At 39.8% G+C, this 27,302-nt stretch overlaps 2 protein-coding genes across 3 annotated transcripts in view; one reads left to right on the top strand and one right to left on the bottom strand.

The window, feature by feature from the left end:
• The window catches only part of BLNK (B cell linker), an 84,612-nt gene extending 73,239 nt beyond the window's left edge, over positions 1-11,373 (top strand). For both annotated transcript variants that reach the window (XM_084210777.1, XM_084210778.1), the window contains 10 exons: positions 963-990; positions 1,291-1,363; positions 1,941-1,971; positions 2,949-2,991; positions 3,702-3,780; positions 4,166-4,197; positions 7,170-7,249; positions 7,699-7,782; positions 8,794-8,949; positions 10,240-11,373. In XM_084210777.1, the coding sequence (XP_084066903.1) occupies positions 963-990; positions 1,291-1,363; positions 1,941-1,971; positions 2,949-2,991; positions 3,702-3,780; positions 4,166-4,197; positions 7,170-7,249; positions 7,699-7,782; positions 8,794-8,949; positions 10,240-10,359 (726 nt within the window). In that variant the 3' untranslated portion in view covers positions 10,360-11,373. The remainder of the gene's footprint in view (positions 1-962; positions 991-1,290; positions 1,364-1,940; positions 1,972-2,948; positions 2,992-3,701; positions 3,781-4,165; positions 4,198-7,169; positions 7,250-7,698; positions 7,783-8,793; positions 8,950-10,239) is intronic.
• A 4,771-nt stretch (positions 11,374-16,144) lies between these two features.
• On the bottom strand, positions 16,145-25,866 carry ZNF518A (zinc finger protein 518A). The gene is made up of 3 exons (XM_084209873.1): positions 25,821-25,866; positions 24,002-24,120; positions 16,145-21,650 (listed from the first exon to the last, which is right to left on the bottom strand). The coding sequence occupies exon 3, from the start codon at positions 21,533-21,535 to the stop codon at positions 16,907-16,909; it is 4,629 nt and encodes a 1,542-aa protein (XP_084065999.1). The 5' UTR covers positions 21,536-21,650; positions 24,002-24,120; positions 25,821-25,866; the 3' UTR covers positions 16,145-16,906.
• Between the last annotated feature and the right edge of the window lie 1,436 nt (positions 25,867-27,302).

The raw sequence follows: 27,302 nt of genomic DNA, 5'->3' as shown, positions 1-27,302 counted from the left end.
TCTTGCTTCCCTAAAAGTCAAGAAATGGGAGTCAAAATTAAGCATCTCCCAGAGAAGCCAGGAAATTAGGTGGATTGCTTCAATTCCAGCATGGTGATAAGAGAGTCTACTCGGTTTCCTCCATTCAGTGGAAGATGCGTTTTTAGCATGTTCAAATCTGCTGCAAAATTTTTGTCTTCCAGGTCAGAAATTAAACATGAACCAAAAGGTCTCACTGCAAAACTAAGGCCAAATTTTCTCAATACTTACTACAAGCAATCTCAAGATTGTTAGAAAGTTCAAAATTTGATGGTTGCTTAAAATTTTTCAAATGACATCATAGTGATCCATATAGTATTCTGGATACTATATGCCTTCTGTACAAATATTTCTTTAAAAATTACTACAGATACCTAAACCATATTGATTATTCATGCAGTTCTCATTTAATAATCAAAGAATCATTCAGGCTGAGAAAGACCTCTAAGATCAAGTTTCAGCTGTTAATCCAGCACCACCATGTTCACCAGTAAACCACGTCCATAAGTGCCACATCCACATGGCATTGAACACCTCCAAGGATGGTGATTCCACCACTTCCCTGGGCAGCCCATTCCATGCCTGACTACCCTTTCAGTGAAAACACTTTTTCTAATATCTAACCTAAACCTCTCCTGGTGCAGCATAAGGCCATTTCCTCTTGTCCTGTCACTTGTTACCCAGGAGAAGAGACCGATACCCTCCTTTCAGGTACTTGTAGAGAGCAGTAAGGCCCCCTTGAGGCTCCTTTTCTCCAGGCTAAACACGCCCAGCTCCCTCAGCCACTTCACATAAGACTTGTGCTTCAGTCCTTCCACCAGCCTTGTTGCCCTTCTCTGCTCCATTACCTCTGTGTCCTTCTGGTAGTGAAAGAATTAAAACTGAACACAGTAATTCCTTTTTTAATTCCTTCCTATCTAATCTAACCTCTTTTTCCATTACAGGACCATGAAGCAAACAATAATGATGAAAGTAAGTATTGAGAGAGATGAAAACATGGCAATATGAGAGGGACTGATATTCACCAGTTAGCAGAATGCAGCAGGCAATGTAGTGTGTAGGTGTAAATCTTATCTGTACAGTCAGCAATAAGCAAGAAGTGTTACTGAACTGTTCTCTTGTATAATCAGACTGAAAACATGTTAAGAAAAAAAAGTTAAAGCTGTGGATATTTTTTACCTTTATTACATTAACACTAAAATGGCAATGAGGAAAATCCACTGTTCATATACAGCTCACATTGTATATTAAATATATTGCTTGCATCTCTAGGTCAGAGGTTCAATAACACACAAGAATCCAGATTTCCCACTGCAGCAGCTCCATCTCCATTACCAAGGGGCCTGTGAGTAAAAAATTGTAAAAGTACTTCTTTGATGGGGATGGGTTTAATAGGTGTATTAGGACCTAACTCCTCTCCTTGCCTATAGCAATTAGAATTCAGGAATAATATTTATTCCTGTTTTGAACGATATCCTGACTAGGTAAAGGCAAGCTGTTATTTTGCTATTTCTGGAGGAACACTGTTTGTATGCCAAGTGGCCTTGCCCTTCACTGCCTGCCACTGCTGGCAGATGCTGGCTGCCTAGTCTGATTTAGATACTGCAGCACTAGCACATGCAAGCCTGGAGGTGCAGAAAGCTTTCACTAAGTTCTGCCCTCCCAAGGCATGTCAAGTATTGGACAGAGTTGTAGCTTCCTTGTGTGTAAGTACCTTTAGCGAGTGCCCACATTTCATCTGACAATACCCTTATTCATTTTTTATTCTTCTTTGTTTCTAACTGCTACAAGTATCCAGTGAATCCCATCTTAGACAGAAATACCCTGAGAGAACCAATGAAACTGATGCTTAGTTGCTAAATGAATCCATGTATCTGCTAAGTAACTATATTCTTTATTTTTCTTTTTCCTCCATACTTCAGCAAGAAAGCTTCTAATGCAGTAATTTCACCAGTAAGTTGACTTGTAATTGCATAATCACCCAAAAATTTTATTATATTTTTAATTAATTGTAAAATTTAATTTTATCATGGGTTTTGGTACAAGATAAATGCAAAAAATGCTAGGGGAAAGAGTTTTAAAGACAGGAAATATTTGGGTGCTATTACACAAATGAAGATCAGTGATCTTTCTGCTCAAGCAGAAAAATATTTTGATCAAAGCAACGTTTGAATTCAATGTCCTGGGATGTAACAATAAACACAGTGCATGAACTGAATAAATGAGAAATAGATGGGAACACAGACAATTCAGAAGTAGTCCCAGAATGTACAGGGCTGTCTATGGGGAACATGAGTTCATTGAACGTGATAGCTCAAGAAATATGCAGGATTTTACCACAATTTGTCTGAGGTTTTTCAGTAATTCAAAAAATATCCCAAAACTTCTTGTGGCAGAAAGTAAGAGGACTGGTTGAAATTTTCAAAGAAATTAATTCAAAAAATGTTCCAAACTGGCAGTTTATTATCATTGTTTCAAAATGAAAACAAAAAAAAAATTAAAAGTGGAAGATTGGTTCCAGTTTTACTGTGAGCTAAACTGACAGTTTAACTTCCAGTAAACAGAAGAAAATGTGTTCAGATATTTGTGTGCATAATTCAATACGGGTGAAAATCCAATTTTCATTTTCAAGTATTTGGGAGAAACTTCTGATTTTAGCACCTGAGATGAGAATGAACCATCTAGATTTTAGTTTTTCTCCATCTGTTTACACCCACAAGCTGGGATTCTTTCCAAATCCTTTGCAAAATCGCAAACTTCAAGGTCATACAACTAGAGACTTCACAGAATGGCCATGTCCCTGCCTCAGGGGAAGAATTCTCCAATTCTTCCAGGATGTTGTCAATTCTAAACTGTTTCACAAAAAGGATAAATGATAAACATTTGCTGTACAAGTGCCAATTGATACTTGTCCTTCTCTTTTACTGCAGAAACCGTGTTTACCTTCCAGAGAGACCTTAACTGCAAAAGAAGGTAAATTGTAGCCACTAATGTGAAAAGTTGACATTTATCCGATTTTTTTTTTACTAAAAACATGAAACAGACAACACCACATTCAAGTTACTGTAGGTTTTTGAGGGGTGTTTGGTTTTAGCAGTTTCAGACTGGATCTGGGCAGCCTTAGTTGCAGTGAGCATCATTGTTCTCTGAAAGCAGTCCCAGTAAAGCTGCTGAGGTTACTGGCAGGGTGATGTAGCACAGTAACGGACCAGCAGTGTGCCCGTGGAGCCCTGGAAGTGGAGAACGGGGAAGGGAGGGACAGGCTCTGAACTCAGCCAGAGCCATCCCTCACGGAGCCGACTCCTGCCAAGGGCAGGGAATCCATCCCGGCTCTGTCTGTGTCTGTGTGGGCAGGGAATCCATCCCGTCCGGGCTCTGTCTGTGCCTCTGTCTGTGTCTGGGTGAGGCGGCTCCAGCAGGAGCTGCTGCCTCGCTGCGGGCTGGCCTCCCCAGCGCCCTCCTCCCGTGTCACAGAGTCCCACCCAGCCCGCAGGCATCCATAGCACAGCTGTTTGCCTAGAATTAGTTTAAAAAAAGAGCAGCGTGATGGCAAGCTGCCATGTATGAAAAAAACCCAAATTTATAGTAAAAGAAACCCTCCTTCACCTACTGGGACTCCCTGACCTGGGATAACATATTTCTGAAGAAATCTTGACTGTACTGTTTGTTTTCCCAAACTCCAGAAAAACCTATGACACCAGAACGACGGCGCAATTCCAGCCAGGAACTTCCACTTCCCCCCCTTCCAAGTGGTGCCCAAAAGTAAGGTCCCCTTCCATCCTCTTGGGAATATTGCTGTGCACCAGCTGTAAGAGGCTCAAAGGGGAGCATTCTTTTCACTGGAGCCTCCTTGTTGCTTTTTCAGAGCTGAGATTCCTGAAGCCTCACAGTGGCAAAAAAAAAAAAAAAACCATGGCAAATGAATGCATACAAATACTATAACCATCACCAAAAAGCATGAGTGGATATAATCTGTAATGAAGTAAATCGAGATTTCAAACATATGTTTAAATTCCTACTAGTGGGATATCATTTTTTTAAATACCTGTATCAGACCCATGTTTCTCAATTAACAAATGGGTGAGATGGAACACATTCTACTACTGCATACTCAGACCTTTCTGTAATCTCTCAACATTTATTTCAGGCCTCTGCTCCAAAAGCCCTCCATTCTGCCAAGTAAGTATAATTAGGTTTTTGAATTAAAATGAGATTAACTTGTCATTTCAAACTAGTCTTTGAATTAAAATTATTTCAAAATACCTTGCATATTAATTAGTTTGGAATTAATGTGTCTGTAATGCATACAAAGAGGAGGTCAAGTATCCAAGATCTTAGCTCAGCTAGTAAAATTAAGGGAGTATCTCAGAATTATTGATGGAAAATGGGTGCTTCATTTATATTTATGAATACTGGAAATCTCTAGCAAAGGCAATTTGGGTCATTTCCCATCATAATAAAGATTCCATCAATCTTTCTTGTCACAGAAGAATCCTAAATATGACATTTCTGGGCTGCTCCAGGCTTCTGTTGCCTACAAGGCAGACAGATTATTATTACACTCAATTTATTCTTTTTCTACAGAATGAAAAAAGAAAGTACTTTTATAATAGCAATTGCTGAAGCTCTTTTCTAAGTAGTGCTTTGCAAGATGGACTTTGTTTCAGTTCACAGCTAAAAACAAATTAGGTAATGTGTATATAAACCCTCTTTCTACAGAAGTGTAAATTAGATTAAACATTTTTCTAGTTGCTTGTTAGCAGACACTTGTCTGACCTTCCTGTAAGCCCTTTACTGTACATATTCAGTCTGAACATATCTTTCATATTGTAAACAGATGGTGAGAATGGCACATATAAATCTACATTTGGTGTAGCTTAAACTGACATGCTGTTATTAGTGTATCTCTTTCCTGGAAATATTTGCTTGATGCATGTTGCAATTATATCTCCTGTGCTGAGGAAGTTCACATTAATACATGGTTCACATTAATGCTCTTGACTGATGCACTCAAGTTTGTCTGCTCTTATCACACAACTGATGTGCTTCAACCAGAAGCATAAATTCTTACTACTCCTGGAACTGGAACTGTTCTTCAAGACCATCTGCTGCTAAATGATGCTCTGATTAGTAAACTTTCTTTAGTAATCTTTCTTTAGCATAATCTTATTCAGTGCCGGGTCCAATAACAACTTTATAATACATACCACTGGTCCCATCATCACTGATGTCCCTTGAGCATAACCTGCCAGCTCTTCTTTGTACACAAGACAAGAGCTAACTTCTGTCTTCATCTTTAAATGTACTTATTTCCCATATGGCACAGTGTCAAATGCTCCTCTGAAGTCCAGATTAAGTACACTGCCACATCCCCTCTTTGTAGAACTCTATTATTCTATGAAAGAGCCGTAACTTTTTTTCTACTTGTCTAAAATTCAGATTTTCTCTTCTAGTTGTACCTTTACTTCCAAATCTTGATGTTATTTCCTTCAAATTCTCTCCTAGGACCTTGTGTACTGTGGAATCAGGCAAAAAGCCCTGTAGATGCTCAACTCACTTTTTCCACTTTAGGTATAGCAATTATGTTTGGTATTCTTTAATCATTTGGTACCATCCTGTCTTGAAAATTATGTAAAATAACTGTTTCCACCCCTGAATTTCAGTGGTGACAGTTTTTAAAATTTCACAGGTAAAGATAATCTGGGCCCATTAGTTCAATTGTACTAATATTTTTTAAGCTATGCTTCCAATTTGATTGTGGAAATTTCTATTTCTGTCCCAGAACTACTCTTTGTTTAGTACCTAGATTATCTTTAAAATCAATACAATTCTTACTGCATAAAGCCCCATCTCTCTTTATTTTTTACACACAGCCAAGGCATCTTTCATTACTTATTTTAATATCCTTTTGTCAAGTCTCATTCACTAATCTGACTGCTGTCAGTTCTTGCTTTATTCATACAGTCTACTTTCAGATGTAGATTTAACAGCCAGTCAGTTAAAATTTTACAGAAAAACCAAAATCCATAATATTGAACAGCCTTCTTCAGGAGATTATTAATTCATTGAGAGCTGGAACTGCTCCCTACAATGTCTCCCCTGCACTTGGGATGCAGCTTCCAGACAGTTGCATCTTTACTGCAAAAGTTCTAAATGTACTTCACACAATTGTCTTTGTCTCTGGTCCAATTGCATTTTTTAGTTCTGGTCACTGTATGGTCTTTTCTATAACATTTTATTCTTTGTAAACTAGTATCTAAATCAGAATTTTATTAGTGAAGATTTAACAATGAAGTCTGCAGAGCACCATATCCAGAAAGGGTAGCATTTGTTTTCCCTAATAAGTAAAGCACAGAGGAAAAAAAGCCTCCCATAATAACAAAATAAGCATGACTCAACTTTCTACAGTGATCTTCTCTAGTGTATTGATTTGCATCCAGCTGTGTTCACAAGTACCTATAGCAGACACCTGCATTGTTGGGCCAAATTCTTTTTTACCAGAAAGCAATAATCCATACTTCTTTCATCATATCATTACTATGCAACATTACTCAAACATTTCACTTCTGATTTCTTAAACTCTGATATCTGTATTTCAGCCCTAGTAACTATTTTCAACTATGCTTTGTTATTCCAATTAGGCATCATAATGTTTTCTGTTAAATCTGCTTCTCCGTTTTGCTGCCTGGACTTCTTGCAGATGTATACAAACAATTCAGGCAGTCTAAATTGGTGAAAAATTATCTCTGAAATAAATTCATTTTCCTGACTTGCTCACCTGTAAGACTGCTTCTCACAGTGGACTGAGAATTACTTGCATCAAGTTCCTGCATTTTCTCATCTATTGCTACATTCATTCACTTTGGTGGTGGAAGAGGTTTTTTCCTGTACTCTGAGCATAGTTCTGGCTAATACCAAATTGTTATCCAGACTGGTTTTTCCTTCACAAGCAAGGCTACCCTTTGGGCAGGCAAGTGTCCCAGCACTTACATAGGCACCATCTATTTCCAGTAGAAAGCTTTCCTGACTGATATCAAAGGTCAGGTGTTTCCAGATCTTCCAAACAATTCAATTGTTGTAACAATTCAATTTCTTACATCATAACAAATGTATTTTGAAAACTAAGACATGTTGTTCTTTCTCTTTTCTAGAAGTGCCAGAAGCTGCAAACCGTTCTTTGGGTGCTTCCCCTCCCAGCAGCACTTCATCTGTTTCAAATTCTGCAGACCAGGTGTAGTATTAGCTGAATTCATATTACAGAAATCTCCTTATCCTTTATTTTAAAATAGTATTTCCACCCCCTTTCAATAGAAAATTACATTCCTGGAGGGCTTCTATGCCCCCTTTTGCAATGAGGCTTTTCTGTAGCACAAATAATCTGAATGTTAGCTTTCATATCTGCCAGTTGAACCTGACTGCTTTCCTCAGGGCATCTCTCTTTTGTCATTTTTCAGCCTTCTATCACAAATCTGTTACCACTCTTTCGACACTCCCAGTTTTTCTTTGCCCTCCCTCTACTCAACTAAAACTGTGAAATCCTGGCAAAGACTTTTTTAAACTCTTGAGTTTTCTGCATTTAGTTCTTCATAGCTGTCACTATTTAGCAGGAACTCCCCTAGAGGCCATATTCTTTATTATTATTATTATTTTACAGGTGAAACACTGTTCCTCTCTTTTTAGGATGCTGGTGTTCACAGTAAAGCATGGTATGCTGCTACCTGTGATAGGAAAATGGCAGAAGATGCATTGTACCGATCAAACAAGGTAGGTCACTCTTAAAGAATGTCTATTTTATGGGAAAAAACCCCAAAATTTCAAATAAAAATTTTTTAAAAATACAACCAGAAGTATTCAAAGAGCATCAGTTGCCTTCTGAACAGGTCAGAACTACTGTGCCATGCAAGTACTGTCAAACCTGGAGTTTCTGTGGTGACATCAGTTAACGCTGGCTTTCATTGCAACACAAAGTTGCATTACTGCAACTCAAAGACCAAAGCACTGCAGAGAAAGCTATTACAGACTAGAGAGCTGAGGAAGATCTTACAGCTCATGCACACCCCCTTAAAAGAAATGCAAAGCCCAGTGGCTTTTAAGTGGTCTCCACCACTGTCCAGTGGCTCATGTGGAAACAGCTGTTTGGAAAGGCTGGTGTTGACTGTGCATTTGAAACAGCAACACTGTGCATTTGGAGAATTTGAATTCTCTCAGCTATTCTTTGTACAAAATCTAGTGTCACAGGAGGGAAGAGGAGCATGTAGAGTTGCATGCTCAGCATCAAGTACATTTCCACTCTTGCCTAAGTCCACAGAGGATAAAGGGGCAGAGCATGGGGGCTATCACCAGGTGAAGGCTACTGTGAGTTACTGAGCACAGGGCTACGTGGTCAGGAGTGCAGGTGCTTGACTGTGGTAAGCTCTTTTTTACAGCTCTGGAGAAAGGGTGTCTCCACCTCTCCTTGCTTTCTTCCCTACCTACTGCCACTGATGGGAACTATTCCCTAACAGTCTGTGGATCCCAATGGATGGCTGCCACTGTGTATTTATTTCTTCATTTTCTCTCTGGTTGAGAGAACAGGCAGCAGCAAAGCTGATTCTTAAATGACACCTTTACAAGCTACTGTTAGCAAGAATACATGCTACTTCTCATCTGCTGCTATTATTTTTCTAATGGGAAAAAAGGGTTTAATGCTGATATAAATCAAAATGTTAAGCCAAAACCAGACTAAGTTGTTGGAAAGAAATGAGCCAAATACACTGACTACTTTTCTCTCTTTAGGATGGATCTTTTCTAATAAGGAAGAGTTCTGGGCAGGACTCACGGCAGCCATATACACTGGTTGTGTTTTACAACAGAAGAGTGTACAACATTCCTATACGATATATTGAATCAACAAGGCAATATGCACTGGGCAGAGAAAAAAGTGGTGAAGAGGTGAGATGATGTGGGGATTTTTTTCCTAACAGTTTTCAATTATATACCTTTAATAAGCAATGACTAAGATATATTGCACTATGACCACAAAGATTCTTCGTGTATGAAGATAAAAATATACCCTTTGAAATCACCAATATCCCCTTTAAAATGACCAATCTGTCAAGCTTGAGAAACCAGTGTTATAACAGCTCCTATACACTGCAACTAAAACCACAGACCAAATTTAAAACACACTCCCAGAGTTGTTTAAATCAAGTTAAAAGGATAAGAGCTGCAGCCACTAGATAAATTTTTCTTTATGCAATTTTCTTTATGGTCCTCCATTTACCTTCTATCTAAAACTCTAGTTATGTTTCTTGAAAAATTGCAAAGGAAGAACAGCCATGCTCAAAAAACAAAACCCCCCAACACTGCTAAAAATGAGAATGACGTTATTGTTAGTACTCTTTTCACATAACGAAAATATTAAACTTTAGCTCTGGAGTGAAAAGATCACTGGTTATCTGCTCTGCCACGGAGATAATTACTCTGATAGCAAAACAGAAACTTGGAACACACATACCAATGAAAACAGTTTACCACTGCATACAGTAGGCTTTTCAGCAGTGTGAAAGTAGGCTTGACATAGCCCAATTATCTGCCTCCCAGGCACCAGTTTTGAGATCAGAGAAAATATAATAGCTTGGAGCTCACCTGGTCTTCAGCAAAGGGTGAAAAATGCCCTCAGGATAAATAGACAGTCCAAAGTCTTTATTTGACCAAAGTCCAAAAGGAAAAGCAACAGACCTAGCAGATTCTGGATGCTAATTTACAGTGACAAACATTAAAACTGTGTAACTAGAACGGATCTCATAGATGGCTGTCTGTACCTGTTACTCCTGGACACAGCCTTCCCTCTGAGGTGGCTGAACCACATCTGCCACAGATGCTGAGCAGCCAGTCTGCAGCCTACTATACATTAAGGTAAAATGAAATGTCAGTTCACTGTGGCCCACAGCAAACTCAGTGGTTCAGTTTGTGCAGGTGGCAATCACAAATGGAAAGGAGGGGGGATAGCTGGTGCCTATAATATCTTCTGTTGTCTTAATCTAATCAGTTTATGACTAAAATCAGAACTAAGAGAAGGATCAGTGCTCTCACAAAAAGGCAAAGCATCTAACTTGGTAACAAGTAGCTCAACTTGCTTCAATTACATGAGAAACAAAGATAAAAAGATGCAGTGATTACTGTCAATATTATAGCATTAAAGGAAGCCAGCACTAATTATTTTTTGTTCTCTTTACCCAGCGCTTCGATAGTGTTGCTGAAATAGTAGAGAATCATCAGCGTACCTCCCTGGTTCTAATTGACAGCCAAAACAACACAAAAGACTCAACAAAACTGAAATATATTGTAAGAGTTTCTTAATCAAACTGAACTGCTGAAATGAAGACCTCTTTAATTGTTTCTTTCAACATAACCGAGACGTGGACAAGGTAATTAAAGAAGAAAATCCAAAATGATGGGAAACACTCTTCAGGAGCACCTACAGAGTAGTAAGAAATGCATTTCATAGAGTTCAACCCCACGTCACTTTTATCAGGCAAGTTTAACACAGGAAGCCAAAGCAGATACACTGTCATCTGTGACAACATGGGTATCCAGAGTCATGGGAAGAACAACTGCATTCCAGAGCCTGGTCCTCTGACAGCTGTTTGAAGATAGATTTCTTGAAGGACAGTTTTGTTTCAAAAAAGAGAATGCCCATATTGATCTACTCTTTCAGTTTCTGTTTACCACATACCACAGCTTTCAGAAATTTCTTTGTAAAGTGTACAGCCCCAAAAATTAGAGCAACTTGACCTAATGTACTACTGTGCACAAGTTGAAAATAGGACTGTACTTTGATTAGTGGCAATAAATCCACCTGAATGTTTAAGATTTATGGATGTGTGTTGTACTTCCCCTCAGCTTCACCCTGTTTCACTGATATTTTTGTTTGTATTTTCAAATGTACAAATAAAATTTAAAAATACTGTAAACTCAGTAGTGTATGGAGACTTTGCTGGACAGCATTTCTGGCACCCTTCCAGCAAGAAGCATCAGTTCACTAGCGTTGATGTTTTAATGTATGTATTTGTATGTGCTCCTTCACAATGTTATGAACAGCATCACTTTTTACAGCTTTATCTCATATATATATATATATAACACACACACATAATTTGGCCTAGTGACTCTCAAATCTTTTGTCTTCAAATTGCCTACTGCTGATGACCCAGGTGCACTGCATCATTACTAAACTAATTACCCACTCACTTCTTGCTGAATTACTTATGGAGATACACACCAAAAAAAAACCCCACTTTTTAATGTGATAGCCTGTTCTATCACAGTGGTTTACTTACTATACTATTGTGAACAAAGTAAACTTCCACAAATATTCACATGGTAAAAATTAATTTGATGAATGTATAAATTGCATCAATAAAAAACTTTTAGGAGCAATTGTTAACTAGTTCTAGCAGTGTTTGATTTCACTGGACCTGAAGACTCCATCTTAAAGGTATTTTCCAAAACTGACACTTTATACTCAGTTTATGCTTTTTGTTCCAAATCAGTGTTCTCTAGGTTTATATTCAAGGCATTAAAGGCTCGACTGAGCCAACACCTGCAGTCTCAGCAAGCTGCTTAGGGCCACAGGGTAGATAAATTCTGCAAATATTTTCTTGTCCTATTGATCAGTTACTTCTAAAAGTCTTCTAGAAAGAACTGTATGCCAATAGGATGCTCAGCACATGGCTACACCTACATACCTTGAGGCAGGTCAGCTTCTTCCCTCTGCAACACAGGCAACACTTACCCAAACATGATGTGATAACACTGGCAAATAAGAAACAATGTATATAGACTACATAAGCCTTCCTATAACAGAGCATCACAGTACTACATAAGGGCTATGTTTAGTATATTGCTCAGTTTGTATTAGTTTTATATTAATACTATGCTTAATACTACTGAAATGTTTAGAACATTAAGATTGCCAAGTCAAAGTGTAAAAATTAACACAAAAGTTAGTAGCGTCTGCGAGCTTTATTTACTCTTTCTATATGAGTACTATTATATTCTTTAGCTACTTTAAGCATCACTTTAGAAGCTGTTTCAAGCAATACTCACAATGGAAGTACTCTGAAAAAGTAGCCACTGAGTATTTAACTTCCTTTGCATTCATGTAGTCCTTGCCTTTCATTCATGTACTGCACAGTGTTTCAGCTTGGTACTGTCTGTCTGCTAATCTTTCTGTGTTGCTCCTCAAAATTTCTATTCTTCAAACATTCTTTCCAAGTGAAGTGTGCAGTATCTCCAACATTCTAGAACTGGGGTGAAAAAATAGTGTGAACAAGGGAAATTCAAGTTTACATCTTTCATACAAGAGACTGGGTGTCTTTTATAAGGTAAATAGCACTGAGCACTTAAAAGCACTGCTGCTCCTGCCCCTCAGCTCCAAGTGTAATATTGTGATTGACCTACAAATAACAAATATGCTCTAGATACAGGGGCCACTTACCTTCATCCTCACACCTTACTTTACTTTTTATCCATGTTCTACATGATTATAGGGCTACCTTATAGTTTTGACAACAAAACAAGGCAGGGAGCTGATAGGTAACACAACCTTCCACAAATAATCCAATCAGCTTGAAACGAAGTGAGAACTTCTTAGGCACAAAAAAAGGCTCCTTGAGGGAACAACCCTCCCCCGACAAGCACACAAAACACACCAGTATGTTATCACCTACTTTACTACACTTGGTGTTTTGTACAGGAACAAAGGCAGCAGACCGGTTACTCTGCTTTCCATACCCAAGCTCAATCTGTTACAGCTTGGCAGGACTATGGTGCAGACAAATTATGAAAGAGTTTTATCTGGAGAAGGTTTAAGCAAGTTTCAGGTACAGGATTGCACCAAATTGCCATTTCCTACATTCTGGACATAAAATAAATTGGCACTCAGGATGAAGCATGCTGAGTTAAAAATCCCAGTGCTGTGGGCTGAAAAGCCATTACAGAATGCACGGAATGGTGACTTGGTGTGGCTGTTGTAGTGCCAGCAGTCATCTTCATGCCACCACTGTTCTCCAGGTAACAGGTATATCACGTCTGACCTGACAGACACAGCAACACACCTCTCCCCTCATCTTTCTTTGATATTGTGATATTGTTAGCGAATTTCCCTTCCATATAATATGTCATTCACTGAATAGCTAAAACAAAACAAAAAAAAACCCCAAATAAAAAAACCCTCACACCAAAAAAACACAAACACACAAACAACCCATAAACTAAAATTAAAAATTAATTCTTTTGTCTGAGAACTCAGGGCAAAGTACCATATTTCATAATGCACAAAGGAGAAGTGTTGTCTGCCTACCTGATACAGAGAGTACAATGAGTACTGCATATCATTCCTGACAATGTTGTTCCATGAAAGGAGTAAGAATTTTTTGCATTCTCAAAAATCCAAGTGTTTAGAGACACAAGGTACAAAAATTACATTTTTCTTTCAATCAAAAGCACCAGCAGCAAAAAGAGATTATTAGGAAGCGTTGTTAAGAAAAAAAGCATGTCACATAACAACATAAAAGCGTGTCATATAACAGCTCTGTAACAAATTCTGGTTAAAACACTGGAATTACTGAGGAAGGGCACCATAACTTACTGATGAATACAGATCTTGCCAAGAATACATAATGGGATAGATTTTAGGCCTCTTCAAGGTCGTACAAACAGTTGATAACCTTGTGATTGCACCTCTCTTTTTATGTTCCAAAACAGTAAAATCAATTTAAGGTTTATCTTGCTATTTGCAATGTTACAAACTATTGAAATGTTATGGTTGCATAGTAAAGCACTCAAAATCAAGATACTTCTGGTTACCTGGGCAACCTTGTCACATCAGCTATATCCATTACAATACAAGCATTAAATATACAATCAATGAGTATTTTTCCATATGGATTTATGTGTTTCACATGGCTCATGCAATACTTCAGGGACAAATTGTAGCTGTATAATGAAAAACTGTGGTTTGTAGGATATTTGTAGAATACCTTTCCCCATTAATTGAAAATGCTGAGAAATGCACCAACATTGCAGAACTCAGCCAGTAAAACGTTAGCTTCATACAGTTACAGCAGTTGAACTGAAGAACTGAACATATTTTCCCTGCATCTTCTACTGCATCTACTGCATCACACCATCTACTGCAACACAGGTCAGATCACTTCAGCCAAATTTTCTCCTGATGGTAATTAATTTTGATCTTAATTTCAGTGAAGGCCCACTTGAGATTTTCTGAAACCTGATCTGCAGAAATGCCAAACTCTAAGGACCTCAAACAATGCACTACGAAAAAGGTCTTAAGAATAAAATTATATATTTAGAACAGTACTTGAGCAACCTGCACTAAATAATATGAGGACCTAATTAAGAGTGGGGAAACAAAATACTGAATTGCTACCCAGTAGGGAGCAAAAATTCTCTGCCCTGAATGAGATGGATGTCCAGGGAAAAAGTGACACATGCCAATTAATTAAGATTGCATAAAGCAACCTTATTTCAACACTTCCTAGCTTTACAATGTTTTCACAGTACCATTTAAGGTCAATTCATACAAAAATAAAAGAGTATTAAAAAAATTCCACTGACAGTCGTGACTCTCATGATTCATCAATACAGAGAAAACCCCTAATGCTACAGCAGAACTTCCACCTCAGTGCTAAGTAATTGTTAATAAAAACTAGTCATCCTTGCTGAAATTGTACCAAGTCGGTTTAGAAACAAATTTCACATACATTTTTTCAAGAAGGCAAAGGCAATGTCCAAAATTCGCGGGTTCAATTTCACAGTTTACAGAAGAGCAAGCTCAGGCAGACAATAGATCCTTCTAGTCAAAAAAGCTTAGCATGTTTTTGTCCTTTCCTAACGCTGTTTCTTTCCAACCTGCTTCCTCACCACTACACGGGTCTTCTTCAAAGTTCCTAGCTAAATTAACATCAGAGCTCAAGCCCATTGTGCAGCACAAAATGATCCAGTTTAGATATACAACACATACCCAACTGTGTATTAATTCACCCAAACTACGCTGCCTTGACTGCCTCAGTTGTCTTCCACAGATAACTCACCAGATGCAAGGCTAGTGTGCATCTTCCTGCCAACACACATATCAAGAAACAAAAATTTATCTTAATCATTGAAGCAATTGTTTTTAAGTAATTCTAGCACTTTTTAAAACATAAGTTGAATTCAGGCTAGTGGTGACAAGCCTGTGACATCCATGACTTCTTACTGTTTCATTAGTAGCAACCAATCTTCATTTTCACCTTAAGGAACCAGTAACAGAAAACTGCTTGGGCTTGCATACAATCTAAACCTCACCATTTAAATGCCACAGTCCCCTCCAAGCCGACTGTTCAATTTCGACAGGTTCTCCATCAGTACTTTGGGAAGCTGGCTTACACCTTCATACTTGGGCAAAAGGTGCCAGCCATATGGTAAGAGCAATCCCAGGTAAGAATGAAACTTCTAGCCTATAAAGGTTCATTAAGAATCTGGAGGACAAAGTCTCGAGACATAATTACTGTGGATAATAAGGACCTTCATCTATACACCCTCAGTCACCATGGTTAAGAGGTCTTTTGCTTACATGACCTCATATAAAGACTAAAAACTATAGTGCATAGTTTCTCTCTCTCCCTTCATTATCTCTAAAACCGAAAGTAGAAAGCAAGCAGGCCCCTAAGAACATTACCCTTCTGGCTGGTGAAATAAGGGAAAGATAACTTCAGCCTTGGTTTTGCCAAATTCCTGGTGCCCCAGAAGGCAGTACATCTGAATAAGCAATGGTAGAAAACATTGTCATTATGGGGACAAATTACATCCACCTGAAATAAAGCTATGAAGCAATTACAAGCCTAAAATGGTGCTCTGCACCTGCCCAGATCCTGACCATCCCTATAGGGTTTGTGGCAGACATATCAAGATAGAAACATTTCTATAAATGCTCAAAGTCATATGCTGTAAACACAAGTTATAGCAAATTTAATAGTGACAAAATCAATACAGATTAGGAATGTTCACCATTCTTAAACACCATATACATTATGAATATATATACTGTATATTTTCAATCGATTTCATTCTGACTCACCGTATTAACACAATCATAATATGCTTTATTAATTTTATGAAAAATACTTCACTAAGAAAGTAGACAAACTGCACAGAAATAGTACAAGTGTCATGTGCATAGCAATATAGCTTAAAGCATTCACATATGGCTTTGTTTAAATGAAACTGTGGGGGAATGGCCCTATACGGACCCATGGTTACACAGTCAACATAATGTAAACTGCTTCACATCTTTGAGGCACTTGCTAACAATAGTGTTCAATCCCTGAAAAACAAAATCAAGAGCTAATAAGTGAAAATAACAAAAATCCCAGGATAACAGCTGTGTGTATTTAAAAATTTTTTAAAAATTTGTTTTAGTAGTGCATGCACAGAACTGAAAAACTGGGGGGAAGGGTAAAATTTCTGTGCAAGAATCATACCAAGTAACTGAAAAGTATAAAAATATTTACATGTTAGGGATTTTAAGTATGTACAGAACAAAGGCCCTGAAGACTCATTCTACAGAATAAAAATATAGCCCATGATAGCAGTAATAAAAATAATATATATTTTTATGGAATTGTATTTTCAGTTAGTTACAAGTTATTTAAACCACAATGTTCTTTGATCTTTCTCAAATCTGACGGCAATAGGGAATACACTCTTTCCTTTAAAACACAAGAACTTTGCATCCTTTTTCAACTTCAGTTACAATACTGACATACAAAACATAATTACTTGTGTATCCTAGTCCAACTTAGGGGTTTTTTTTAACTGTAATGACTATTTTCTTCACTGGTCATTATTTCATTAATGAATTCCAATCTCGAGTAGCCTCCATCAGATGCCTCTGTCCATGTCCTACCCAATTATCCTGATTGTCAAATATTCTACCACAAAACCAGCAGCTAAACTTAGCTTTCAAGGTATTATTAGAGGTAGTTTTCACAATCTGGTAATTGTTTTTGCTAGTCTTTTTCAGTGTCAATTTTAAGACAAATCTTTCTTTTACAGGGTTAAGGGGTTTTATTGTCCTGTATCTTTTTTGAGAAAAACTATCAGTAGTTACATCCGAAGGATTGCAGAAGTCTGGCTGCAGAAGAGCTTCAATGGTTCTTTTTGACAATAAAACCTTGAGAACGTGTCCCTTAAATTTAGCAATAGTTTTCATTACATTTACAACTTCTGGAACATCTGCATCAGGATGATTAAGCACAACAACTGGTTGATTTCTCCGGGGGCATTTTACAAGCTGGTTAGAATTAAAAGGGAGTAATTTCAAAGTCCTCACAGTTTTTTTTGATGCCCTTGGTTTGTAAGGGCTACCTGACTTACTAACAATTTCAGCTTGACTCTTTTCTTTACACTTTCTGTGCAACATTGCTTTCTTTCTAGGAGGTTCTGGGCAACTAGCCTTCCTTTTACGTTTGAAATTGTTTCTTTGCCCACCCACAGGTCCCGGACTTTTAGATCCAGCTTGCTTTAAACTAGGTTTTACTTTTGCAGTTCTGTTTCGGGTGCTCCATGTGGACTTGTGGCACCCAGAGTTATTCCTCTTGTTAGCAGCTATTACTTGCGTACTCTCGATAGAACATTTCTGCAACCGCGTCCCTGCGGATTTAGCAGAATAAACAGGTTCTACAGGAGGAACACGACGTGCTGGATTAGAGCTTGCCAAAGAGGCATTTGCTGGCATTAACCCACCTGGTAAGTTTAAGGCATCATTAAAACTAAGATTAGTTTGTTTCTGTGCTAGTGCAGGAGTAAGGGACTGCAAGTTATCCACCTGTAGTGAGGGCACCGAGTTGCTCACTGACTGAGTGTTATCAGACAGTGTAGCTGAAGTACAAGTTCTTATTTTCAGCAAAGGCTGTTGTTGCATGGCTCCAGTTTTCTTTGGTTGACAATTCTGATGAGCATTATCCTGAAAAAAAATTGGTTTATGAAGTACAGGCTTGTTTGGTGTCAAACACTTCAGAAAAACTCCCTGCTGTCCATCAGGTGAAAGTGCATAAACATGTTGTTCCTGTTTAATTTCCTGTTGTTTTACTGACTCCAAAGAACCAAAGACAGCATCCTGGTGCTCTGGTAACACCTTCACAGAAGAAGTTGCCTTCACAGATGACTCTGATGAGTTTGTAACTACAAGAGGTGCTTTGAATGGCATCCTATCCAACGAGTCATTTACTGTACCGCATACTTCCCCATTACAGGAACTTCTTACATTTCTCAAATTGCCATTTTTCCCCTTCACTTCTGAAGCTGGTATTTTCCCAAATTCTCTGGATGCAAGTCCCCCTAAAACCTGAGAACTATCATTAGCGGCATTTGCAACTGTTCCAACTGCCCCACTAAAAGTCAAAATCATTCCAGGTCCTTTATTTGAAACACAAGATGCAGGTACACCTTTAGTAACATCTGATGAACTGGTTGATGGAAGAGATTTTCCTGACACCACCTGCTGTCTAGATTGGTTAGAAAGGCGGAAAGGAACAAAAAATCGTGATGGAAGGGACTGAACAAAAAGGGCTTTCTTTTGTTCCTGAAGAACAGGCAAAACTGGTGAAAAGCTGCTAGGATTTTGAGTTGCAGACAGTACTTTATCTTTTGCTAACTGCTGTGTAAACTCATCTGTAGGAGTTTTTAGCAAAACACCTGGACTTCTGCATAATTTGTCCACATCCTGTGAATCAAGTGATGTTTTGGGTATCTGTCCTTCTCTCCCATAACATGTACCTTCATTTGTGCTACATCTTGTGTTGAACTCTCTCTTACATAAAGGGAAGTGCACATTAGGAGGAGGTCTCTGAAAACCACACACAGTTGCAGAGCTTTTTAAACGCACGCAGGCTGCATTCCCGGTCTCAGGACTAGAAAGCAGCTTATCAGAACGAAGTCTGACACAGTTAGTCTTGCTGTGGAACTCCTGCTGAGAGGTTGTTTTTACTTTTAACACATCTTGCAGTAACTGGTTTATCTCAGGCGATAAATAATTAGCTGCCTGTTCACTTTGTAATGAGAAAACAGATGTGATTTTAGGCATTAAGAAAGAGTTAACACCATCAGAGGCATTTTCCTGGAATTTCTCAGCTACGTTCTGAAAGCCTTGCTCTATGTTAGTGTCCAAATACTGTCGGCCATTATGTTTGTCCTCTGTAAAACACTCGCTGTCAACACCACATTGAGATTGGCTTTTAAAAGACACAGAGTTATTCTTAGTGTTTATGTGTTTGTACGTTTTATTAATGTTTGATTGGGCTGACACAATTTTCTCTGCTTTCAAACCTTTCATTGATTCTGAATGTGAAGATGGAAGTTCATTCCTACTGTTTTGAAAAGAACACCTTTTGCTAAATTCTTTGTGCCTGTCATCTGTTGACGTCCAAATGCTACATGGATTATCCAAAGAGTCCATTTTGGAATAGTTGTGAAAAGACAACAACCCTTCATTAGATGACTCCACTGAGGTTGAATAACAGAGATTATTAGTTCCATTGCTGTTATTCAGGCCACCATTTTGCATTTTCAGTTCAGTAAAGTAGGGCATTTTCATAGGGTCATAATGAAGGGTATTTGTAATAGCGGGTGATAATACCTGAGGACGACTTGAAGGACAAAAGCTTCCCCATGAGATACTAGTTTGAGTTCCAACTTTCATTACCGCTTCATGTGGAGGTACAGTTGAGTCCAGCTTCATTGGCAAACAATTTGGACTTTTTCCTTCAGCTATATTAGAAGGTGCTACAGTTTCAGAAACACTCCTACCGTACAATATGGACTTACTTTGTTTTTCCACTTTTGTTTTTCCAGAATGAGGAGCAGGAGAAGAAAACGGAGGGGAGGTTAATGGATGAACACAATTGTTCTTTAAAGTCGACTGATCACTTACATGTGGTATAGCACCTGAAGATAATCCACAGGGATCAGCAGTCTGTAGCAAAGGAGTTGCAGAATCATCTTTAACAGGATCAACTTTCTGACCCAACAAATATTCATTTTGCTTAGTTGTAGGTAGTAATTTTATAACAATATGTTGTTTTCCATCTACCATTTTAAAGCCCATAAATTTAGCACTGTAATTTGCTGGTACAGATATTTTATTGTTTTTAACCATCAATACTGTTGGCCCATGAACAGCACTTTTCAATAATCCCAGGCCATAACTTGTCCCATCATCTGCCTTATTGTATTGTGCAGTAGCAGCAGAAAGCATTCCACTCATGAAATGACGCTTTTCCGTGTATTTAACTTGATCTTTCTCTTGATTTGTTTCCATGTCTCTCATACACTGGTTCAGCTCCTCAGCATTTGGCTGAATTTTATTCACACTTCTTAGCACTTGTGTATTTTCTTCTCCAGCACTGTCACTTCCACTGCTTATCTTCTTCCGTCTCCAGAGTGGTTTTTTTGATGCTCCCACTTTATACCTTCTTAACACAAGCTTCAGTCCTGCTGGAGTCTTTACTATTCTTTTTTCATATTTATCCTTTTCCAGTTTTTCTTTTGCAATTAAGTGGTCTCTGTGTAGAGCTATGATGTGTTTTAAAAGATAATCTTTCCGCGATGTGCTGTAACTGCAATAAGGACAGCCAAAAGAAAACATGCTGGTATGAACAAGGAGATGATTTTGGAGCTCCTCTTCTGTAAAGTTTTCTTGATGGCATTTTCCACATTTATAGGGAATCTCCTTATGTTTGTGAATGTGCTGAACAAATGTACCCACATCATAGGTAGAAAACCCACATTTTTCACACTGGAAGTGTCCATTTACACAATGCTTTGATATGAAGTGTTTTGTCAAAGCCAACAAAGTGTATATCTGCTCATCATTACAGAGCTCACATTTTACTAAAGTGCTACGATGGATGCGTCTGTGCTGTTTAAACGCCTGAAAGTCATTAGCTGAGAAGCTGCACATCTCACAAGGATACAGAGGCAACTCACCATAGTGTAACAGCTGAAAATGTTTCTGTAGGTCATTGGGGCTGTATCTAATGTTATCCTTGCACTTCGTACAAGTGAAATTCAGTATCTTTGCTGCAGTTTTCAACCCTTCTTCAAATTGCACTTCTGGTTTAATTTGCAACTGGCTTCCTTCTGAACAACTGAGATTGCTTCCACTTATTTTCTCTAGACTTAAGGATTTCCTAGCAGTTTGCTGCTTACACTGAAAGAGTTTTCTAAACCTATCAACTTCATGTTTCATTAATACTTCATTTGGAATGTTCACCTTGGGCAATTCAATCTTCACGTTTTTTAGTCCATAAGTGAGATTGACATCTAAAATTGCTGGTTGAATCGTCATACTTGAAGGATCACTCACCAATTCTTTTTTCAAAGTAATGTCTGTAGAAAAATTCTTCAGAGCACTGTGTTTTAAGAAACTGATTTGCCTTCTGTCACAAAAAAAGTCTTCCTGTTCAGATGACATGATTTTAGGTTCTACTTTTCTTTACATGAATTCTTGAGATTTAGTCTTCCGGCAGCAAATGAGACAACTATGCCAAGTTATTCTCAAAGCTCTACAACTTCCCCATTTCATTCTCCTGAAATTAAAAACAAACAAAATAAATAATTACTTTTAAAACTAATGCAATTAGAACACCTATTACGATTCACTAACAAATATATGCCAATCACTGAAGCTGTTAATTTTGATAATATTACTCAAGGGATGAGAAAAAAAAGGATGAGGCAAAAAAAAAAGCTATTACACTAGAACCTCTGTTTGTGTTGGGGGTGTTTGTTGGTTTGTTACTTGGTGTTTTTTTGAAAAAGAAATAAATAAAACTTGAAAAATATGTTTTAAAGAACATCTACTGAAAGATACATGCCATCAAATTTTGGGTTTCTCCCACTCTGTAAGCATAAAGAAGTCCAAAGACCTACTTTTTAAAATGAAGCCTGTGTTTATTACTTATTTGGGATTTCATGCAAATAAAACCACTCCTTTGTGACATGCCACTAAATGAAGTACTAAAAAGAAATCAAAATCTACAGAATTTGACATTTTTATTACTCAAGTGTGCTACTCTATTAGTTACTACTGTGCTTAAAAAGGAAAGAAAGTTAATCAGAATCTGACAAAAGATCTACTTCACTAATGGAGACATGACCTTTACCAACACCAAAAAACCAATCACACTGACCTACAATGAATTTTTCACATGCCTACCTTCAGTACCACACAAGTCTTAATCAATCAACAGATAAAGTTCTCAGGTTTCTCATTGCATGTTCCTGGGTACATATTAATATTTTCAGTGCATGAGTGACAGCAGTACAGCAGTAGAGTATGGATTAAAATGCTCAAACAGTTATGGTCAGCATCACTGTCTCACTACCGATTTCATGTCAGTGTTTCCATAACAGGCTGCATCAACAATTTATAGCAGCTCAAGTCTATGCCTGAACAACAGTCCTGCACAGAATGTCAACACAGAATCAGCAGAATTGGAACAGCAGCAAAATTAACTTAAATTCTGAAAAGCAACACTGGAAAGGAAGAACTGTTTCTTCACTAGTATAACACTTTTTACTAAAAAACTTTCTGCAGTACAAGTCACAAAGTCACTTTCTTCTTTCCTAACAAAAGTTAGTAAATTGTTAGCTGAAGTCTGATTAGCGACTCTAGGGCTCACCCTGAAGCAACACAGACTTGCAACTCATTGGATCATGGTATCTATTCAGATTCAAATGGAAAGAATGATCACACCCTCACTGTGAGTAAGTGCAAGGGCTGCTTCTAGATCTCCAAGCCATCATAAGCATTAGCCCTAAGATCTTTCAAATATCTTCCCACAGTCCTGGGAGAAGGAAGCATCTAGCATTAGACATGCAAATACCTGACAAAGAAAATGGAGACTGAAAAACTTTCAAGTCCATGTTCTTGTATCATGTAGCAAGAAAAGCAACGCTTTTTTTTAAAGCACATGCTTTAATGGCTTCCTTTGGAGAAGACACTAGCACTTCTCCACAATTCTTGAAAATAATAAATACAACAGACTTCGACACTATACACAGACTCTAATATCAAGTAAATTCACTTAACTGTGTTCTCCAGATATGAGACTGCCAAGACTTCAATTACACATCTGACATCCAAAAAAAAAAAAATCCCAAAAAACACCCCAAAACAACAAACCACAGAGATATACGCTCCCTCCTCGGAATCTCTCCAAGTGGAAACACTTTGGATACAGGACCTTCAGTTTTCTTTTAACTCAATGACACACTCCCCATCTTCCACACAGAAGATTAATATGTGGGACATTACCCAGCTTTGAGTCCTGGGAAGAGAGCAACTAATGCATTTATACTCCATTTCCACCAAAAGCGCACTGCATTAAAATGCATTCTCTTGCCATGGTATATCCCTTATTTGAATAGAAACAAGCTGAACTTCCTCATAAAGGATAAGTAACTAAAAATTATTTGGATTTTTTTGCTTGAACAACATTTTAAGACACAGGCACAACACCAAGATTACAGCTTGCATGATGCAATACATCATCCTGATGGTAGCTGCCCATCCTTCAGGTTAAAAGGTTATATTGCCAGACACTGAAACCTGAAGTATGTTTACAATAAAAACTAGAAAACAGAAGTGGATAAAGTGCTGCAGAGAACAAGGCTCAGGCTTTCAATACCAAGCCAATGTGGTCCTCATGGTCCTCAACTGGGCAACATTTACATTTGGCAAAGAGTCATGATCCAAGATCCCCTTTAATTAATTAACCTTATAATTAATTTTATTATTTTTGGGTAGCATGCAACAATCAACAAGCTCTTGCAGCATGACAAATAAAAATATTTACTTGAAACAACCATTAAAAAAAAGGGCTTTCTTTTATCCCAGGGAACTCTAAAGGTATATTTTCAAAGAAGTCTGACTTACGCGTTAAGAAAATACTCGACTTCAATTCTTCAACAGCTGGGTATTTTCAACACACACAGAAGAGGTAAGATTGCAAGACTCAGACAAGGCCACAGTCAGGAGAAATACTAGAAAAAGTTCTGGAAACAAAAAGAAAGATATTTTAAATAGTGCAAATACTAGCAAAAACTGAAAGAATAAGCTGAAAAGCACAAATCCCTCACAAATTTACATTATGTGGATATTTAATACATTGAAGAATATATACCAACTTTTCTCCCAGAGAACACCATCAAATGCAACACCAATACTATGTATACACACAATATAACAATGCCTATTTTACCTTAGCTTTGCCACTACAATTCAGGCATTCATAGCTGGGAAGCATAAACACATAACTTAAAAACGGCACAGAAAGAAGTGACTGGTATCTCTGTCCATCAAATTTTAGCCTAAACTCAAAAGGCACTTATCTTTTCTCAAGCAAAAATTTTAATGGCAAAGACCTAAAGTTTGTATAAAGTTCTGCAAAAGCCTGGGGTAGAGGCAGAATATTACATTCACAGTATCTGAAACAAGTAAGTAGATTTAAATGCCTACAAAATGAGTACAAACATTGAAAATACATAAACATGTGCCACAGTTAACTCTCACTTGAAAAATCCTGAAGAAGCCTATGTAACCACTTGAGGCTCTCAGCCACAACTTTCTTCGCCCAAAAATGCTGCAAGTTGTTTATATTTCGTTTAAAAACAATACAGACAGAAATAAGCTATTACTTTGATCTTGAGAGATATTACAGATAGGAGATAGACACTGCTAAATTAGGTAACTCGTACAGTTTTTCCATTTCGAACTACATTCAAAACAGGTATCCCAGCACGCAGTATCTTCAAGATTTCTGAAGAAATTTCGGCTTATTTTAATTTTATTAAATAAATAAATAAAATTATACTGAAGCTATCCCATGCCCAGTTCCATTCTATGTGCCTGCAAATTTAGAGTGGTTCCTTAATCTCTCCCAAGACCGGGACACATGCAGGAACTCACAAAACTAGATCTTATGAAACCCATAGAGCTGGAGCAGTCAGACACAACCCGAGTAGCACAATGGTGCTTGACTTAAAAAAAAAAAAAAAAATCACCGAAGCGCTCTCAGAGCTCACCCGTGCCACAGGGCGAACCTGCCATTTACAACCACAGCAGCTAAACGCGGCGGCGACACACGGCCAGCGCCAGCCCACCGGCGGGCTGACACTGCCCCCGCCCGCCGGGGCTGCCGGGGGAGCAGCGGCGCCACCGGAGCCGGCCAGGGGCTAGGGCGGCCGCTAAGCGCCGGGACAAAGCGCAAGGCGGCCGACGAGGCGGCGGCAGCTCGGCAGCTCCGTCTGACCGCGGGCACAGCAGCGGGCGCTGGCGACAGTGGGGAAGGGACGAGCGAGGCGCGTCCCTGCCCGGCTCCTCCTCGGGAGCCCCGCGGCAGCGCCGCCCCCGCCCGCACGGCCCCGGGGCGGCCGCAACTCTCGGCGCGCAGCCCGGCGGAGGGATACGGTCCCACAGCCGGCCCGGCGGCGGCACGCGAGGCCATTTCTGCCCGGTGCCGCCGTCCCGAGCGCTCCCCGCGGTCCCGCCCGCCCCCAGCCCCGGCTGCCCCGCGAGCCTCCCGCCGCCGCCGAGCGCGGACTATTTAATGTCTCACCCTCACCACGGAGCACCGTCCCGTGCCGCCCCGCCGCGGCCGCTCGCGCCCCCTGCCCGCTCCCAGCCGTTCCGAACCGTCCCTCCCGCCCCGCGCAGGGCGTCCGCGCTCCCCGCCCGACGCCCCCCACGGAGTTACCTCGGGTACCGCCACCGTCCGGCGAGGCGCTGCCGGCCGCCATCAGTTTCCATCCGGGGACTGCCGGGTGCGAGCCCGGCCGAGGGGCGGCCGCGGCGGAGGGATACGCGTTCACCTGAGGGATGGGCGGACGGCAGCCGAGGAGGCCCAAGGGGAGCAGGGGGCGGGGCGGTGCCGGCAGGTCCGGCTGCCTTCCGCCTGCTCGTCCCGCTCCCGCGCCTCTTTCTCCTCCTTGGATGTGGGCCTTGGCACATGGCACGGCAGCTCCACCCGTCGTCAGCTTCAGTGGTGTGCGCTTCCCTGCACCCAGGGGCGTGTTTGGGCCAATGGCAGTGGCAGGGAGAGCTGCTGCCCCTCACAAAACGCTCACGGGCAAAGGCCTGGCCCGCCATGATCGTGCCGCGCTCGTGGGCTCGCTGACCTGCTCGGACACAACAGTGGACACAATATATAAAGGGCTGTCTGTAGGAGTTGTCAGCAGTTAAAGCATTCGGGAAAATATACGTGTATTAGATCAGTTAATTTGTTTTAACATGCTGAAAATAACATAAAAATCAAAGCTGATAATCGCTCCAAAGCGCTTGTCTTGTTAGACACAGTACCATTTCTGCTGAGGAGTGGCACCAGCAGTGCTTGCTGTGGGCAGCAGCGTGCTCTCTCTGCACGTTTGTGCGGTTTTAAGGCACATGAAGACTACCCAGAGTGAGGTCACCCAAGAGAATGAAGGTACAGCGTGCTCTCTCTGCACGTTTGTGCAGTTCTAAGGCACATGAAGACTACCCAGGGTGAGGTCACCCAAGAGAATGAAGGCACAGCGTGCTCTCTCTGCACGTTTGTGCGGTTTTAAGGCACATGAAGACTACCCAGGGTGAGGCCACCGAGGAGAATGAAGGCACAGCGTGCTCTCTCTCCACGTTTGTGCGGTTCTAAGGCACATGAAGACTACCCAGGGTGAGGTCACCGAGGAGAATGAAGGCACAGCGTGCTCTCTCTCCACGTTTGTGCGGTTCTAAGGCACATGAAGACTACCCAGAGTGAGGTCACCCAAGAGAATGAAGGCACAGCGTGCTCTCTCTCCACGTTTGTGCCGGTTTTAAGGCACATGAAGACTACCCAGGGTGAGGTCACCCAAGAGAATGAAGGCACAGCGTGCTCTCTCTCCACGTTTGTGCGGTTTTAAGGCACATGAAGACTACCCAGGGTGAGGTCACCGAGGAGAATGAAGGCACAGCGTGCTCTCTCTCCACGTTTGTGCGGTTTTAAGGCACATGAAGACTACCCAGAGTGAGGTCACCAAGGAGAATGAAGGCACGTGAGAAGCAGGAAATGGAGCAGCACCATGGCCAGAAAAGGGCGAACGCCCGTGACAGAAAGACTGTAAAGATGAATTCTGAATGAAGAGGTCATTGCAAGGGAAATCCATTCTCCACTTAGGCAACAGTGATCAAAAATCAAAAGCAAAGAGGAGAAAGCTTGAGCTTT

This window comes from Fringilla coelebs (assembly GCF_963513975.1).
Source record: "Fringilla coelebs genome assembly, chromosome: 8".
Classification (NCBI taxonomy): Eukaryota; Metazoa; Chordata; class Aves; order Passeriformes; family Fringillidae; genus Fringilla; species Fringilla coelebs.
Note: the sequence above shows the minus strand (reverse complement) of the source record. Positions and strands in the feature narration are given on the sequence as shown.

What these genes read in the sequence shown, in the direction of transcription:
- ZNF518A (XM_084209873.1), bottom strand. Translation starts at nt 21,535, where the DNA reads ATGTCATCTGAACAGGAAGACTTTTTTTGTGACAGAAGGCAAATCAGT.